We start from the raw sequence: 15,957 nt of genomic DNA on the forward strand, positions 1-15,957 counted from the left end.
TGTTTTGTTGGTTTGTGACTAGTTGTAGGATTATATCTGTGTTTCAGTTTCAGATGGGTCCTCAATTTATGTTGAAAGTTAACCTAAGATTTTTTCATACAACTACAAAGCAGCACTACAGCCAAAAACTGCTTACCTTTAATGGCAGTGCTGATGGACTCGTATCACATATGAATGTTTGCTTGTCGATAGAGGATCAATATCATTTGACTAATTTTATCCCACTAAGCAAATTCTCATTCATTTATAGTTGAAAAGCTGTCATGACACTCAATCAAGACTGCTTGAGCACAGCTAGAAGAAGAAGTAAAACAGCAAAAAGCATGGAAGTAAGCTATCAAGGAGTATTTCATGTGACTGAGAGCCAGTGACCTCCTGCAATAAATACAGCTGACCTTCAGTCAGCAGTAACTGTTACTCATTGATCCTGAGAGAGGGTTTCTTCCTGTCTTCATAGGAGAATACTGAAGGACATGTACAGTATTAAAGCATTAAAACGTATTTCTTTTTATTGGGCACACTATGTCAAAACATACATATCCACCATTTTTGCAATGGTTAAAGCATGGTTTGTCTGAATAATCAGACAACTTCACTTTCACTTTAATTTTTATATGTTCATGTTCTTTGCCTCTCCATGTGATCTGTTTCATTACTTTATCCCCTTGAATGACACAATCCTAGGAAGAACTTCAGTTGAGGAGAACTGCTAACAAGGCTCAGACACCATGACCAAAAAAGATGTATTTTTTCTTTTAGTGAAAATACGGACATTCATTGGTAGTTTTGAGAGAATCTTTTGTAAAGAATGCGTTAAGTACATTTATCATGCACCAGGGAAAACGTAGCTCAGCTATTTATTGTAAAAATCAACTGCAATTCCAGATTTGTAAAGATGAAAAGATAAAAAAAATGTATTAAATGCTTATGAAAACACATAAGGAATTTTGCATATGCTGATATAAATCACTTCTTAATTGGATTTCTTTTGAATTGTGGGCAAATGCAAGAGAATGGAAAACCCATTGGGGAGAAGGTGTAATAAAATGATACAGAGGTAAATAGCATATTTATGGCTGGAGATGTACAGATCCCTTTCACTGGCTGTACTGTAGCATCTGTTCTCCCATATGGAGTCATGAATGCCTACCTGCAGTTAAACAGGCCCAGAAAGTGCTTTGCATTCGGCACAAAGCTCTTGCAGAGCAATGAAGGAAACAGTAACCGCTAATGCAAACAAATAAATAAGGCCAGGCTAGGAACACAGTCCCAACTTTGAGCTGTTAAGAATTTCTGACAGCTTCCGTATACAGTACCTTGCGTTCTCTTCATTCCTGCGGCCGCGTGGCTCTCTCTGTGATGCTCGCTGACGCTTTCCCGGCGGAGGCCGTGGGACTGCATATTTTACAGACGCTCATGTGTTGCACTTTAGGGATGGCCCCTTAGGGGACCGCGCTCTTTATTGTGCAGTTATTGGGTTGCGGCCTGAGGCGATGGTTGCTAAGCGTCAGGAGGGCCATGGGGAGCTGGCTTTTGTGTAAGCGCATTTGGGAATCCCAGCGAGACCGCTTGAAGTAAAGAAGGTACACTGGTCGAGGGAGAAAAATTAATTCCCTGACATACCTATCAGTCTTTTCACCGAAACCAGTAAGATTGTTTTTTCTTGTCTGGTTAAATATTATGTGTGTCTGGAGGTTTAAATTACAAGGCCATTTCGGCTCTGCAATGAAAAAGAAAATAACACATTTGTCCTGTGATTAAAGTCCAGCTCATAATCATTTAGCTTCCCGCTTGTTTTTCCAATAAAGTTCTTGATGCTCAAGAAAATGTCGCACGAACATTAATCCGTTTGATCTCTGCATTTCTGATTTCACTTGTCACTTCTCCGTATTTTACTTACTTGCTGAGCTTATTCCATTCCTTTATTTTTAGAAAACAAAACTTTTGATTGCTGAATAATTTAGGGTCTTGACCTTAGCTGAAAGCAAACAACACATCATTTATTTATTGTAGAGTACAATATTTTAACGAATTGTTGTTGCCTGTCCTTTTAAAAAAGCTTCCAAGAGAAATGAGTAGGTACAGTAAGTAATTAATGTAGGTTGTTTTTTTTTCAAGTAAAACATTAGCACCAGTGATTAAATGTCTTCCTGATACAACAACACAGAAAAATGGATTGTGTCCACATATTCCATACCATGTAGAAGTCATAACAGACAACTAGATGAGATCCTTAACCAAGAAATCAACTAATTTCATAGTTCGGTCTCACTTACTGTATGTCATGTTAATCAAATGTGTAAAACAAAAGAAAATAAATTAGTAATGTTATAGCTTTCAAAAATGATTTATTTACTTTTTTTACAGGTTTGAGGGTTTTTCAGGGGAAGCATTTCCTTTTTTTTACCTAATCCGTATTTTATCTCGTTTACCAGATAAAACTGCCATTTTAAGAGAGAGTAGCACTTAAATAATGAGAAGAGTGCAGGAAGTTTGCTTGTATACATGGCTTTAAACACAATTCTCCGCCCTAGATATGAATTGCCATTGTTCTTCTCTGGGTAAAACACTGTTTATTTTGTTATGTGTTGATCTTCTGCAGCTGTTAGTATTTGTGTTTGGGATCAGAGTCCAAGAACGAGATGGACAAGAGCTTCCAATTTTTTTCTATTTCTATTAATAAATACGCTTGATAAACCTAAGTGATAAAGTACTGATGCAAATTGAAACCCTGTAGCCTCTTAAACCTACTCCCCCTCTTTTTAATTTCTCTGCTCGCTGTATTAAAGACATTAGCTTGGTGCCTCTTTCTTTTTTCTTCACACTATAATGCAGTGACCTTGATCTGAGATCCACTTTCAGTTGGTACAAAAACTTAATCACAGACTGTCAGAGGGAGAATTCTTTTTCTACTTTAATGCCCTTTCCAGTACAGGGAAATTTATTGCTTGTGGGACAGGTAGAATATGAACAATGGGCAAAATGGAGTATGGGGTTATCTCATCTGTGGAGAAGTGCAGCTGGAAATCGATGTGACCTCTGCTACACTGTCATCCCAATTCCCACCCTCGGTGTCCTATTTGTCTTGCAGGGGAAGCTCAGATCGGTGTGTCATCTCTTGGGGCAGATTATCAAAATGAATCATGGCCTGCACTACTCTTACACTTCTATTTATTTTCCCTGTGACTTGGCCCTGTCGTAGGGAGGGGGCAGGAGGGGTGAAATATGAGGCTTTTTGCATCTGGGCCCTTCTCTGTGCGCCGGTGTTTCAGCAGTCTCGTTTAGCCCTGTAAAGATGAACTATACGTTATCGAAATTTTTTACTTCAGCTTTTACAAATGCATATGTGCCGTTTCGCCTTCCCTCCCACCCCTGTTTTTTAACCTCTTTCAATGTACAAGACCTCTGGAGCCTCAGTTGCTCTCGGTTCTCTACCTAAATAATAAGTCTTTTTCATGTGTCTTCATTTTAAGAACACAGAAATCAAGAGTTATGAGAGTTTACAATTATATCATCTTTAACAACCCCCATCTCAATTAGGGTTTCCTTGGAATGGTCTAGATCATCACCCTCAGGCTTATTTATATTTTCGCAGTTTACTTCATATTAAGATTTAAGCTGGAGAAATCGCTCAATTAGTTGGGCATCTTGCCTGGTAAATTAGATGCTCATTAGTGTGACCACAAGATCTTTGCAATAATTTGAACAGTGTAACAACTGTATGGTTGGTCTGTTTCCCTGTGTGTCATAAATAATGTAAAAGCTTTTCTTCAGTTTGGAAATGTAAGATAATGTTAATGCTGTTAACTGGATTAAAGATTAACAATGACATTTTGCAAAATATGTAGAACAGTGTCTAGGTATGCCATTTCTGATAGCTGTCTTAAGGAGTATTACTGTTAAAGATTGAGGCAAGGATTTCTGTATGGATGAATCACTCCAATAGCTACATTTCAAACTTTTTTATGGTTTTATATTAATATAAAAAATGGTCAAAGAAGGAGAGCCCAATTTTTTCCTTCAATTGCTAGTAGCTTTATCGATTCATGAATCCGGTCCATCCATACGGACCAGATTTGAGGAAATCTGTTGCGCCAGCACCTTCAATAAATTTGTTGTAGACAGCCATGACATACTGCTCAAAAAAGACCTCCTGTTAAAATTCCTAAATCAGTACATAATATGTAATACATAAAACTGCAGTCTTTTAGGTTGGTGGTTAAATATTTAAGCCAATGTTTTGGTCAATAAATATTGTTTTATTAGATTTTTCTATCACATTGTTCTACTAGAATAGCTAAATAAATTGATAGAGGGGAAGATTCTCAAACCATCCCCTTTCCAGCCCTTAACTTGTGTTTATCTGCCGGCGCATGTGTCTGCTCAGCCCATGAGGTGCCAGGTCTATTGAGATCAATTGCTGCAGAGCAGAATGACGTCAGGTCTCGCTGTGTGTCTTCTACCCAGATGAGACCCAGCTGGCCCTGCCTGTAATGAAGCCTGGCTTTGACAAACTCCCCCTGGCCGGTCAGGCCCTGCCTCCTGGATTCCCTGCTCCGTTCCTGTTTGCTGATGGGCTGTCTTCTGTGGAAACCCTCTTAACCAACATTCAGGTAACCCGCCACTAGGCTGACTGAGCACTTTTGTAGTGCTTGAATGAAGATACCAGATGTAAAAAAACACTCTAATATACATCTATTAGCCTGTAGCTTTTCCATTTGGTATAAATATAATCCGAAAAGCATTCATTCTTAATCCTTAAAGTATCTTATGAAAGAAAATGTTTTTTTTGGTGCTGGAGCCATTAACACATTGCATGAATAACCTTTAATTGCATACATTTCCTTTACCTCCAGTATTGACTTCACTGTGCTCAGGTAGTCAAGCTGCTAACCATATAGTAAGACATAGAGCAACTCTAAACTGGATTGCCCTCTGAAGGGCAAAGCATATGCTGTTATTATTGTTGTTCTTATTACCTGCCATATTAAAACAAAATGTCACTTGGTTTTTGACTGCAGGGTTTATAATCCAAACAAAACATCAAATTGTACCCCTTCACACTACAGAGTGTGAAGCAAAATCGCAGCACCAAAATTAATATACTTTTCAGTTTATGAGGGTTAAAATAGTATAATTCATATTATAATACTGTATACAGTACAGTATATTATTACTTACAGAAAAAGATCCTGTTTTAACCTGACACAGAATGTCTGATTTTGGACATTCGCCATCTTATAATGTAATCTTTTTTTTAACAATCCGCATAAAAAGATAATAAAAGCAAGGCACTCTTAGTTTTAGTTTATTCCATGTTCCTTAATTTCTTCTTCAGGGCAGTAACCTTATGGTGACTCACATCTGGCCCATAGGGTATTGCTCTGTTAACACTGTGATTCCAAACTTAATCAAGGTATTAAACGCAGTGTTTCTCATCTCTCTCCTAAAAAAGTATTAAGGATGTTTTGATTGCTGGCTTTGTACAGCAAATCGCACCACTCCCCTCTACTCTCCCACTGTATTTATGCTGAAATTTAGTTAACTTTCCAGTTCTAAAGTTTGATTTTTGTCGGGTGAAGTGTAAGTATAAGTGAAGGATTTCTGGGACAGTTAAAACATTCTGAATAAATGCTGTACTTTTAGCCCTTTTAAGACCAGCAGTGCTTGTAATACAAGAGCTGCCCCTCTTTTCAGAGTCTGTGATGTCGCCTCCTTTGGACTGCAGTATTAGATCAGATACATCCCACTCTCTGCTATAGCTTTCATGATGAGCTGGTAGACAACCTATTGATCAGAGTCATCACATCACTGAGGCAGAGGCGTAGCCCTGGGCAAACATCAGCACATACAGATTCCATATTACTTGTATATCAGAAAATGTGCTCCAGGCACCAGAAAAAAGGAGAGCTTGCTTGCAGCTGAGTTCAGTTCATGTAATAATGTTACACAGACGGATCAGCCCTCATTTGATTGTGTTATAAATTAAGTATGTCCACTTTAGTCCCTTAATCCTCCCCTCAAATTGGAATGCCCGATTCAGAGTGTCACCTCATTTCTTCAGTCCTCTTCTGGGAGCACGAATGTCAGTTCTCGAGTGTTGGAGAATTATCTCCCTCTCAGTTTGCTTTCTGACTACTTTTTAACTGATTCATTACATTCAGTGAAACTAAAACGTCATTGCATATTTTTCTTTTGTTTTTCATTTTGGCATTTTTTCAAATTTTGTCACTTTTGCACCAATGAGTGTTGTGGATTTCAAATATTGAGGGTTTATTTATTTGCGTAATGAGGTTTGGCACTTTTGCAACACTGCATTTTCACACTGACCTGTGATGAAGTGAGCGAATTTCAGTTTCAGGGCCAGTCTCCAAATAGTTCATTTTTCACCTGTACCTGGTGCTCTGTCTTCACTCTCTCACAGGGTCTTCTCAAAGTTGCTGTGGACAATGCTCGAGTACAGGAGAAACAGATCCAGCAGGAGAAGAAGGAGCTGAAGATGGAGCTGTACAGGGAGCGAGAGATGAGAGAGAATCTGGAAAGGCAGCTGACATCCGAACTGCAGAGCCGAGGTAAGAACGACAGAAATGTGTGAATGGCCGGCTGGCATTACAGTGCAATGCAATACTTTCACAGAGCTTGTTCTGACAGTGTCTCCCTGTCCGTGGTATAAACAGCAGGCAGACCTGCAAGCAGACCAAGTTACCACATACAGCTGTTTGTGTCTGCCTATTTTTGTGCTTGGTATTTTATGAGAGTTGGATCTATGACAACTATTTCTACTCATTCCTATGAAATATCCTGTTTTTGTATCATTTTGTATCATTTTGTATATTCTGGTCATGCTCAGAGCAGTATCACTGCTATCTCACAACACTTCTGTCCTGGGTTCGATTATGAACTGGTACTCTTGTGTGCATGCTCTTCAATGGACTGGGTGTATTCCCAATTTCCTGAGTTTCCTGGATGAGCTCCAGGTTGCCTCAATAATTTCTAGAAATAAGTAGATTTTTGATCATGGATGGATAGTTTTCATAAAAGTGTTTATGTTTAGTTCGTGTTACGTAATGGAAATAATATGAATACTTTTGACATATTGCATGAACACACATACAATTTATGTGTAATTGTATTGATAGTGTAGAACTACATTCTAACAAAGAACACGCATGGTGACCCACATTTGAATTGTGATTTAAATTGTATACACTGTGTGATTCATGGTATCAGATGCCTTTTTTCATCTTTAAAAGCATAAGCTCAGCTGAGATGTCAGGCAATTTTTATAGATGCCACAACACCAGAGATTTCTCTGCAGTCTTGTAACATAGTGACTAGTTAGTTACCTTGCATTATATAACTTGCATTATTTACTAGTCTTGGCAGATAATAAAATGTAAACCTTACTTAATCATATTTCATCCTTAGTGCCTGGAAAAGTACATGAATGTCTGAACAAATGTTTGTTTGTTGTTTCTGGAATTTACAAAGATCCTGTTGAAGGCCAGCAACCTCCACCAGCTTTTGAAAAGAAACAAGCATTTTCTTGTGGGAAAGGCTGAAATAACCAGTGAATAGATTAATTTTCTGGTACATTGAGAAGCAGTGTGTTTATTTCAATATACAGTATAGACGTACTTGCTGAACACTTGTACCTTGTAACCAAGAAAATGTTTGTTGCATTTAAATTGTGTTAGTGTTTGCATCAAAAGGCTTAAAGTACTTAAGCAATGTTATTAATAAATCAATGTGCCTGTTGAGAAAATGAATAAAAATGTAACTGTACATTTTTTTTTAGATAGGATTGTTTTAGCATTTTTAAAACATGGTGAGTTATCATGCTTATTTTTTTTAATTTAATCCACAGTGTTTTCTTATTCCTCAAATATTTCTTCACTACAAATAACTATTTTATGGGTCTTATGATGGGTACGCACACACAGACATCTGAGCAAATGTACTGTACTGTATATCTTCGATGAATATCCAAACACAACAATGCCACACAGTGTCCCAGCACTGCTGCAAATCATGAATTCCCCTAAGCCCCAAGCTTATCAATATACTGTAGCAGTGTCTAGGAAATCATTTTATACAACAGTTGTCTTTTGTAATATGTATAAAGTGTATCACAGACATGTACTGTACATCTTTTACAAACCCTTTTCCAATGCAAGCTATGATCAGGCTAATAGGATAATGAGGAGTACAGTTAATGTTCACTTATTTATGGTCTGTTAGGCTGGAGGAATGTTAAGATGAAATTAATATCTTTACATTGTAATGCACAGCAGTGAAGGTGTACGACATGCTGCTACAAGATATTTTTGGGTCAGACTCAGGCAGTTCCGATACATTCTATATTTATATCCTTAACGTGAGAGGTTCAGGCAGTTCAGGTACTGTGTACTTGTTGAGAGTGTGGGATCTGTCGTTGACAGTCTACCATTAACTAGCTGACTGACACCCTAAGTGGCAGCATGCAAGTGGGTGGGACTAAGTAGGGCTAGAGGTGCCTTGTTTTTTCATATAAAAGTGAGGTTCTACATTACAAGCTTGTGGTGTGATGAGAGAGCTGCAGCACTCCTCCATTCAGTGCTACTGTACCTGTGCTGCCAGCGCTGTGGGATTATTGAACTACAGTATGACAGTGGAATCAAGCAGGGCATTCTTGTCATCGCCTTTCACAAAAAAAAAAACATGTTGTCTTACACTGTATCTTAAAATCAGAACCATTGTTAAACTTACAATTGACCTGCTAACATTATTTCGTGCTATAATGGTGGAATAAATATTGAAATTCTGTACAATTTCCCCATTTGGCTAATGTACAGTAACTTGCCGTCGTTTGCTAGTAATGTCACAACATACTCAATAGCAGATTCAGGCCATAGTTCAGAGGCAATAATTTGATACAGGCTACACTGCCATTACATGAATATATGACACAAATGTCCTAATCCCTTTGTTATAAGGAGCCAAGTCAGATGTATCCGATGCCTGCGATTGGAACAGCTAAAGCCACTCTTGGCTTGTTGTTCTGAGTCCTGATGTGCACAGAATTTACACAATGCAGCACACAGAAATCGACATTACTCTGCCTTTTTAGATTTTTTTGAAGGCACCGTGCATTATACTGTATATGTTGGATATTTTAAATCCCATTCCTTTTTGGCTTGGCAGCTACATGAACCTACACTTTGAAGCGTGTGTGGGCTTTAAATTAATTTTTGTCTTTTTCCAAGCCAGAAAGTGACGGTAATTAGTGCTGAAATAATGCAGTTTAACGATATGCACAATGATTTTCATAATTTATTAGTCATGCCTGTTATCTTATTGCATGTCATTTGAATGTATTTTTCATTAGGGAGAATCTTCATGATGTTAGAAATTGCTCACACCAAAGAAGGGCCCAGAAAGAGGAATTTGGTTTGTGTCTCAAGCACAGTCCTGTTGATGTCACACACCAGCTATTGAGTGTATACTATTACTTTTCCTCGATAAGTACTCCCAAGCTGAGAAAGGGTTATGCCCAAAAACTTTTTAACTGTGGAGCTACGTTACCCAAAATGAAAACATCAGGCTGCTTCTCTGGAGATCTGTTCCTTTTCTAGCAGATCTTTATGCCTTCATCATTCTGTGTTTGTGCAATTGTACATAGTGTTTTGAGTCAGTTTTTAAATCTTTAAAGAAGTTGATGCAACAGGATTATCCTGAATGTTTTAATTAGGCACAAGGGTTATATTGTTTTATTTTGAGTGTTTTGATTTTTGTTTTTTTTTACATGTAGTTTTTCAGTCAATAAATCTTATACTGTATGTGCATGGTTTTTGTGCTTTTTCTTTAAATATTGTGTTGGCTTTTCATTAAAACACTGAAGTATGTATTCAGTAGTATAGGACAACATAAAGCCATAATCATGGGTTTCTTCCCTGTAGCATCCATCAGTTCAAATTTTGAGTGGCATAGTGATGTCTTAGTTTGCAGTGCTCACTTCTGCCTCACAGCGTCAAGGTCCCGGGTTCAATCCCATCTTGACATGCCTGTCTGTGTGGAGTCTGCATGTTCTCTTGTGTTCACATGGGTGGGAACCTTCCACAGACATGCATGCTAGGCTTGTGTAGGTTTCCTAAAGTGCCCATTTTAGCCTTTACTGGCAATGGAATTACAAATAATTGAGTGTGATGGACCAAATGGCTTCCTCCCTTTTGTGGCAATTTTGAAAATATTTCAGAAACAAAGTCTTTGCATTGACATTTGCATCCACTTTAAATATGCAGGACCATGCTCTTTCCTCATTGCCAGTGTACAGCAGGCTTGTAATCAGCCCATTATTCTGCACACTTCTTATAACTTGCTTGTGATTCATATTTGTCGAAACCTGCTGTTGTGAAGAAGACAGCAGACAACAGTTTGTTTTGCTTGTGTTTCTTTTTCTTTGTGGTTTTACACGAAAGCCCTCTCTCAGGGCGCTGCTCACCTGGGCTGCTTTCTCTCTTAGCGACGATTCAGAAGCGACTGAAGAAGGAGAAGAAGGCTAAGAGGAAACTTCAGGAAGCCCTGGAGTTTGAGTCCAAGAGGAGAGAGCAAGTGGAGCAGGCACTGAAACAGGCCACTTCACCCGAGAGTCTCAGGATGCTAAATGGTAGGCCTCCGTAGGATTAAGAGAAATGTCAGTGGTTGCAAACAGCTGAGGTAATGCGTAATTGTACAGGAGATCTGTGTATCTGTCATAATCGTTTTGCTTAGCTTGGATTAGCACACACACCCGTTGCACAGCTGTTGGCCTCTGCTGTTGCCATCAATAAATAAGCTGTTTTTTTTCCCTTTAGAAAAATTTCACTGTTTCTTAAAAGAGCCATAACACCAGCATGGCAAATGAGACACGGTTAGCAAAGCAGCCCATTAACACTTAACTTAGATAATGATTTCAGGCATGTAGGTGTGACACTCTTAGGTTTGGAGTGAATATACAGCAAAACCCTTTTTAGCACATGCGAATAGATAAGTCTATTCTGAATCTGCATCTAAAAGACAAATCCTGTGTTATGGTCGTAACGTGCATGTTTCACTGAAACAGTAATAAACTGAGAAAACTGTTAATTGTATTTACTGTATATCTTGGGTATTCTTGAAATCCTGTGTGCCTACACACATCCATTATTATTAAAATCCGATTATTATCCGACTAGAGTGTAGTTCTGTTAAAAGCTGTAAGAATGTTTTTTGTTTCTTCACTTTATTTTTCTGATAAATATGTTGCATGTGCAGTTAATTGGTTGTGAATCAAGTAAAGAGTAAACTGTTTTAATGAGTATTTAAAACACTGTCACCAAAATGTTTCCGTAAACACATATGTTCAAACATCAGCAAATGTTTCTACAACAAAACAATTAATTTTAAGACCATTTAAATGAGAAGTTGTGAGTATACATACAGTTGTATGTGGTACAATCAATCTATATGAATTCCCTCACAAGATGATGTCAACTCAAAAATGCAATTAAGGTAATCACTATTGCACAATGAACCAAAATGACGTAAGACGTATCTATTTAAAAAGAATTGTGTGAGACATTCAGGCATGAGTTAATAAAACTAATACTATTGCCGTCTAAGTGCTGTTTATACAAAAAGGATAATGAAACATTATGCAAGCAGGAAAAGGCAAATAAACATTTCAAAAAGACATCTGCATGAGAGCTGTGACCCTCACGTGGACAAAAAATGGATAGATAGCAAAAAAGAGACGTTATTGTTCACTGAAAGATAACAGAAAACAGTTTCCTTTCTTTCCAAGCAAAAATGAACCCTAACCAAAGCTTTGAATGATACTATGAATGACATGATATCAGTATGGACATAATACTGAATTTGTCCTATTAGATGTGCACAGACCTAAGAACAAAGAACATTTGTGTCCTTCAAATGAGACATAAAACTGAGGTCTTAGCTCTTTGTGGTCATTAAAAATCTCAGCCCATCTAGGGCATCTCTCAAAAAGAGTAGGGGTGTTACTTCTGGCTTTTACCAATAATGGCCTCCTAATAATCTATGAATTGGCTTCAACACTCTATTCACCTCCCCACTGATAGCTGGTGTGTGGTGAGCGTTCTGGCGCACTATGTCTGCCGTCGCATCATACAGGTGGGGCTGCACACTGGTAGTGGTGGAGGGGAGTCCCGATTACCTGTAAAGCGCTTCGAGTGGAGTGCCCAGAAAAGTGCTGTAAAGTGTAAGAAATTATTATTATTATTATAACATTGCCAGGTATTAAATAATAATCCCAAAGTTACAAGAAAATCTTCTTTTTGACAAGAGAGTACAAATCTTGAAGTTCTACCAGTGTATCCATACAAAATATTTAGTGGAACAAAGTGTGGTGCATTTTAAAATGCACAGATCCAAAACGGATTTGTATAAAGTGGTTAGAACAATTATGGATGGATGGAGTATCAATATCAAATTACAGACAGTGCTAGACAAAACTGTTATGCTCTTCTTTGAATATAACATATGGTAGTTTATAATTTAATTACTACTTGATCAATTGAAGACCTTCACCTTCCTTGGGCATCAATAAAACATTAGCCTGGGTCACCAAAAAAAAAATCTTCCGTTTAACACGGATGTTGGGTATAGTGGGACAAAAGGCAGGGATATTGCAAGAATATGAGCAATGACTTTTCAAGGATATAAGGACAGTATGAGGATGGAGTAAAGGCCTGTAGTAAAAGAAAGATACAGCAATTGCCTCAAGCGTATGATACTGTCTCTGAATTTCATTAATGTTTCAAACTGGTATTGCTTATAAGGATTAATAAAAACCCAAAGATTCTGCATCTAAGAGATCTTGAAATGCATGAACAAGTCTCATTTCAAAGATAAATCATGTGTGTTGTTCATAACAAACATATTTCACTGAAACAGTAATGAACCACAAAAACTATTAATTGTATTCATATCCTGGGTATTCTTGTAATCCTGCATGCTTACACACATACATTATTATTAATAATAAGCTTAATAATGCAGGATGTTTTTATTTTTGAATTAATCTCACAGTGGGTTTGAATCTCTTCTTTAAACAGAAATGATCAACGAGCTCTCAGGAATGTACAGAATTATTCATCAGAGCCCAAAGCAAATACCACAGTTAGACATAAGAGCTAATTTACTTGGATATCACAGTCAATCTAAACTACAAAATATAATTTTCAAACTTACATCAATGATTTAAAATAGCACTAACAGGGAGTACAGTATGTAAATAATTGGTTTTGAATCTTTCATTGAATGTGGTGCAAGGAAAGGTGAGATTTAGGGTTTGGTTTCAAATCTGAATAGGTTATCTTGTGGTTCCACAACTGAACTAATGAATTGCAATATGTATTTCACAAGCTCAAGAGAACTTGCCCAATCCTCACTGTTAGTGGCCTAGCCGTTGTTTTCAACTCTCTCTCCAAGAGGAAAAAATATCATAAGAGGCTATTGTGATAAGTGCTCTGAGTTTTAAAGCTAACAGTGGTATACTAGGGTACGATACAGTGCAAAGAATGGTGAAGTTACAGCTAATAGTAAGTACTGGAGTTTGTGTTTAGTTATGAAACTATATCAAAGCAAATGTGTGTTCAGTTTTGGTATAAATGCATCACAGGTTTACCATGCTAAACATTCAAAGAGGCTACACTCAACTAAGAATGTTCCTCTTTTTTATTAGACGCAGTTATTCCAGAGGTGGAACCGGAGCACAATGGAACTCCGCACGAGAATGCCCCCGTACAAGGTAGGAAGAACTCTGCCATATTGCCCAATGGCTCCTCTCAGAAATCCCAACCCTTTTGTCCTGTGTGTAACCACAAATGTATGAGAAATTTCACCTACATTTCGTTTTAAATGAAAACAGTCCAGAGCACTGTGGAATACACTGGGATTTCTCAATTAAGTCAGTGGATATGCTTAATTAATGTGGCTTAGAGAGTAGTGAATTTGAAAGTTGTAAAATGGATGATGTTTTATTTAACTAAAAATGACTAGTATGTTCATAACAAATGCATTGTGTGTCCCTTTCACTGTCACAGGGATTTTCAAAGTACATGCCTAAAAAATACTCTGGCAAATGACTAATGGGAAAAATAGTGGAGATAATGATTTCCTGGATTAGCAATGTTGAACATTCCAGCACTTACTGTAAATAAGATGCAGCAATGAACTGTATTATTTATACTTTAAAATTAAAGCCTTTTAGAAACATAGCTATTTGCTAATCTTATTAATCATAATTCCTGGATGTCACAGAGTTTACAAAAAGGACCATTTAAATACAGACATTCCTGGTCCACTGTTCAATTCTTGACTGCATAATGACTGACAGTGTAATGTAAGATGTCACCCTTCAATATTTCCTAACCCCTCTCCTCTGAAATCAGACAATTTACATTCATTGTAAGTTCCAGTATGACCAGTGCTTATACACTACTGCTGAAAGCTGTTTACTGAGGAGCATATTGATTTTTGACAGTGAGTCCTCCCTCCCCAGCACACAATGTATTGAAATTCCAGCATGGAAGAGAGATTCTCAGAGTGTCAACAATGCTGAAACAGGATGTTATGTGGGAAAAAAAGGTTTCATATAAAAGGTGGCAGTTCGTTTTCTGGTGGGTTATTGATATGAGTGCTTGGATCATCTTGAAGATTCCAGTGAATCAACTCTACAATGCTCTATTGTCAAATAGTCTTGGCTCCAGAGCAACATTTCTTGTCCAAATCAAATGTAGAATGTCACGGTATAAGAGAAAGTGTAGCTGTGGAAAAAAAAGATAAACGAATTCTAACTGCCCTGCAAATAAAAGAACTATACAAATTTTATTATATTATTGCAAACAGGATTTGGCACTGGAACCTTTAAGTTTTCATCACGGAGGAGCAAAACAGAAAGAGGGAATAAAAGAAAGAAAGAATAGTGTCTTGTTAATTTTGTAACATTTTTCATTGTGAATCACAAGCTTTTCTTCACCAGTGTTTGAAAGACACATTGTGCAGGCATATTCAATTGCACAGCAATGTTAGTTACCTGTATCTCCTGTGTGCTTATTGGGGTGAGTGCTGGACGACTGACAGACTGACAGACAAGTTTTTGCATTTCATTTGCTTCTGTAGTACTGAATGGCAAGTCAGAGCAAAGGAAAAGTGGGTAGTTGAGAAATAACCTTGCACAAATAAGCTGACCCACCTTGACTGTAAATCAGGTCAATGAAATCAATGAAAAGATGACTCAGACCTAGCTTTGGCATAAAGTTGGCTCGCTCTTACTTCAGTAGCCTTCATACAAAAGACTTTCTGTCATGATAATGCAGTCTAATGTTTCCTTTTCTTGTTACATCTTGAGAAATGCCCCATTTCTACTACAATGGTATTATGTTTAAAACTAACACAGTTAGGGCTATGGGTCAGCCCATTTCGAGATGATTGATAAGGCACAGATGGCAATAAGCATGTGTAGTACATATGCACATTACGATAGTTCAAAATTAACGGTGACATTAAAACAGAAACTGACACGTTAGGGCTCAGTCCAGTATCGCTTTGAAGTGCTTTACACTACCACCCCTTCCAGTGCAAAGTTAAAGGAGGGGGGAAAAAGCATTTCAGAAAAGTGAAAGTAAAAAGAACTCAATTTATCATAGTTTATATAAAAAATGCAGGTTGTTTTTGTGGGAGGAAATTCAGACTGTCAATTCTTGGAAAGCAAGAACATTACATTTTGAACATTAATGATTATTATACACCACATGTTATCAGATTTGTCTGGAAAAATAGATGGATGGGCTTCAACTTTGGTTTCTACACATGCATATAGTGTATATATTTATTTATGTATGTACATATTAAGCCAATGAAAATGATTCAGCAGAGTTGGAGACTGTCATGTTTACCTTTTAGGATATGAACGTCAGA

General features: G+C 37.5%; 1 protein-coding gene across 4 annotated transcripts in view; it reads left to right on the top strand.

The window, feature by feature from the left end:
- Positions 1 to 15,957, top strand: part of dacha (dachshund a) — a 229,755-nt gene that overhangs the window by 199,097 nt on the left and 14,701 nt on the right. For all 4 annotated transcript variants that reach the window (XM_015351490.2, XM_015351491.2, XM_015351488.2 and 1 more), the window contains 4 exons: positions 4,468 to 4,613; positions 6,425 to 6,572; positions 10,502 to 10,645; positions 13,721 to 13,786. In XM_015351490.2, coding sequence (XP_015206976.1) covers positions 4,468 to 4,613; positions 6,425 to 6,572; positions 10,502 to 10,645; positions 13,721 to 13,786 — 504 coding nt within the window. The remainder of the gene's footprint in view (positions 1 to 4,467; positions 4,614 to 6,424; positions 6,573 to 10,501; positions 10,646 to 13,720; positions 13,787 to 15,957) is intronic.

Source organism: Lepisosteus oculatus, chromosome 8, assembly GCF_040954835.1.
Source record: "Lepisosteus oculatus isolate fLepOcu1 chromosome 8, fLepOcu1.hap2, whole genome shotgun sequence".
NCBI lineage: Eukaryota > Metazoa > Chordata > Actinopteri > Semionotiformes > Lepisosteidae > Lepisosteus > Lepisosteus oculatus.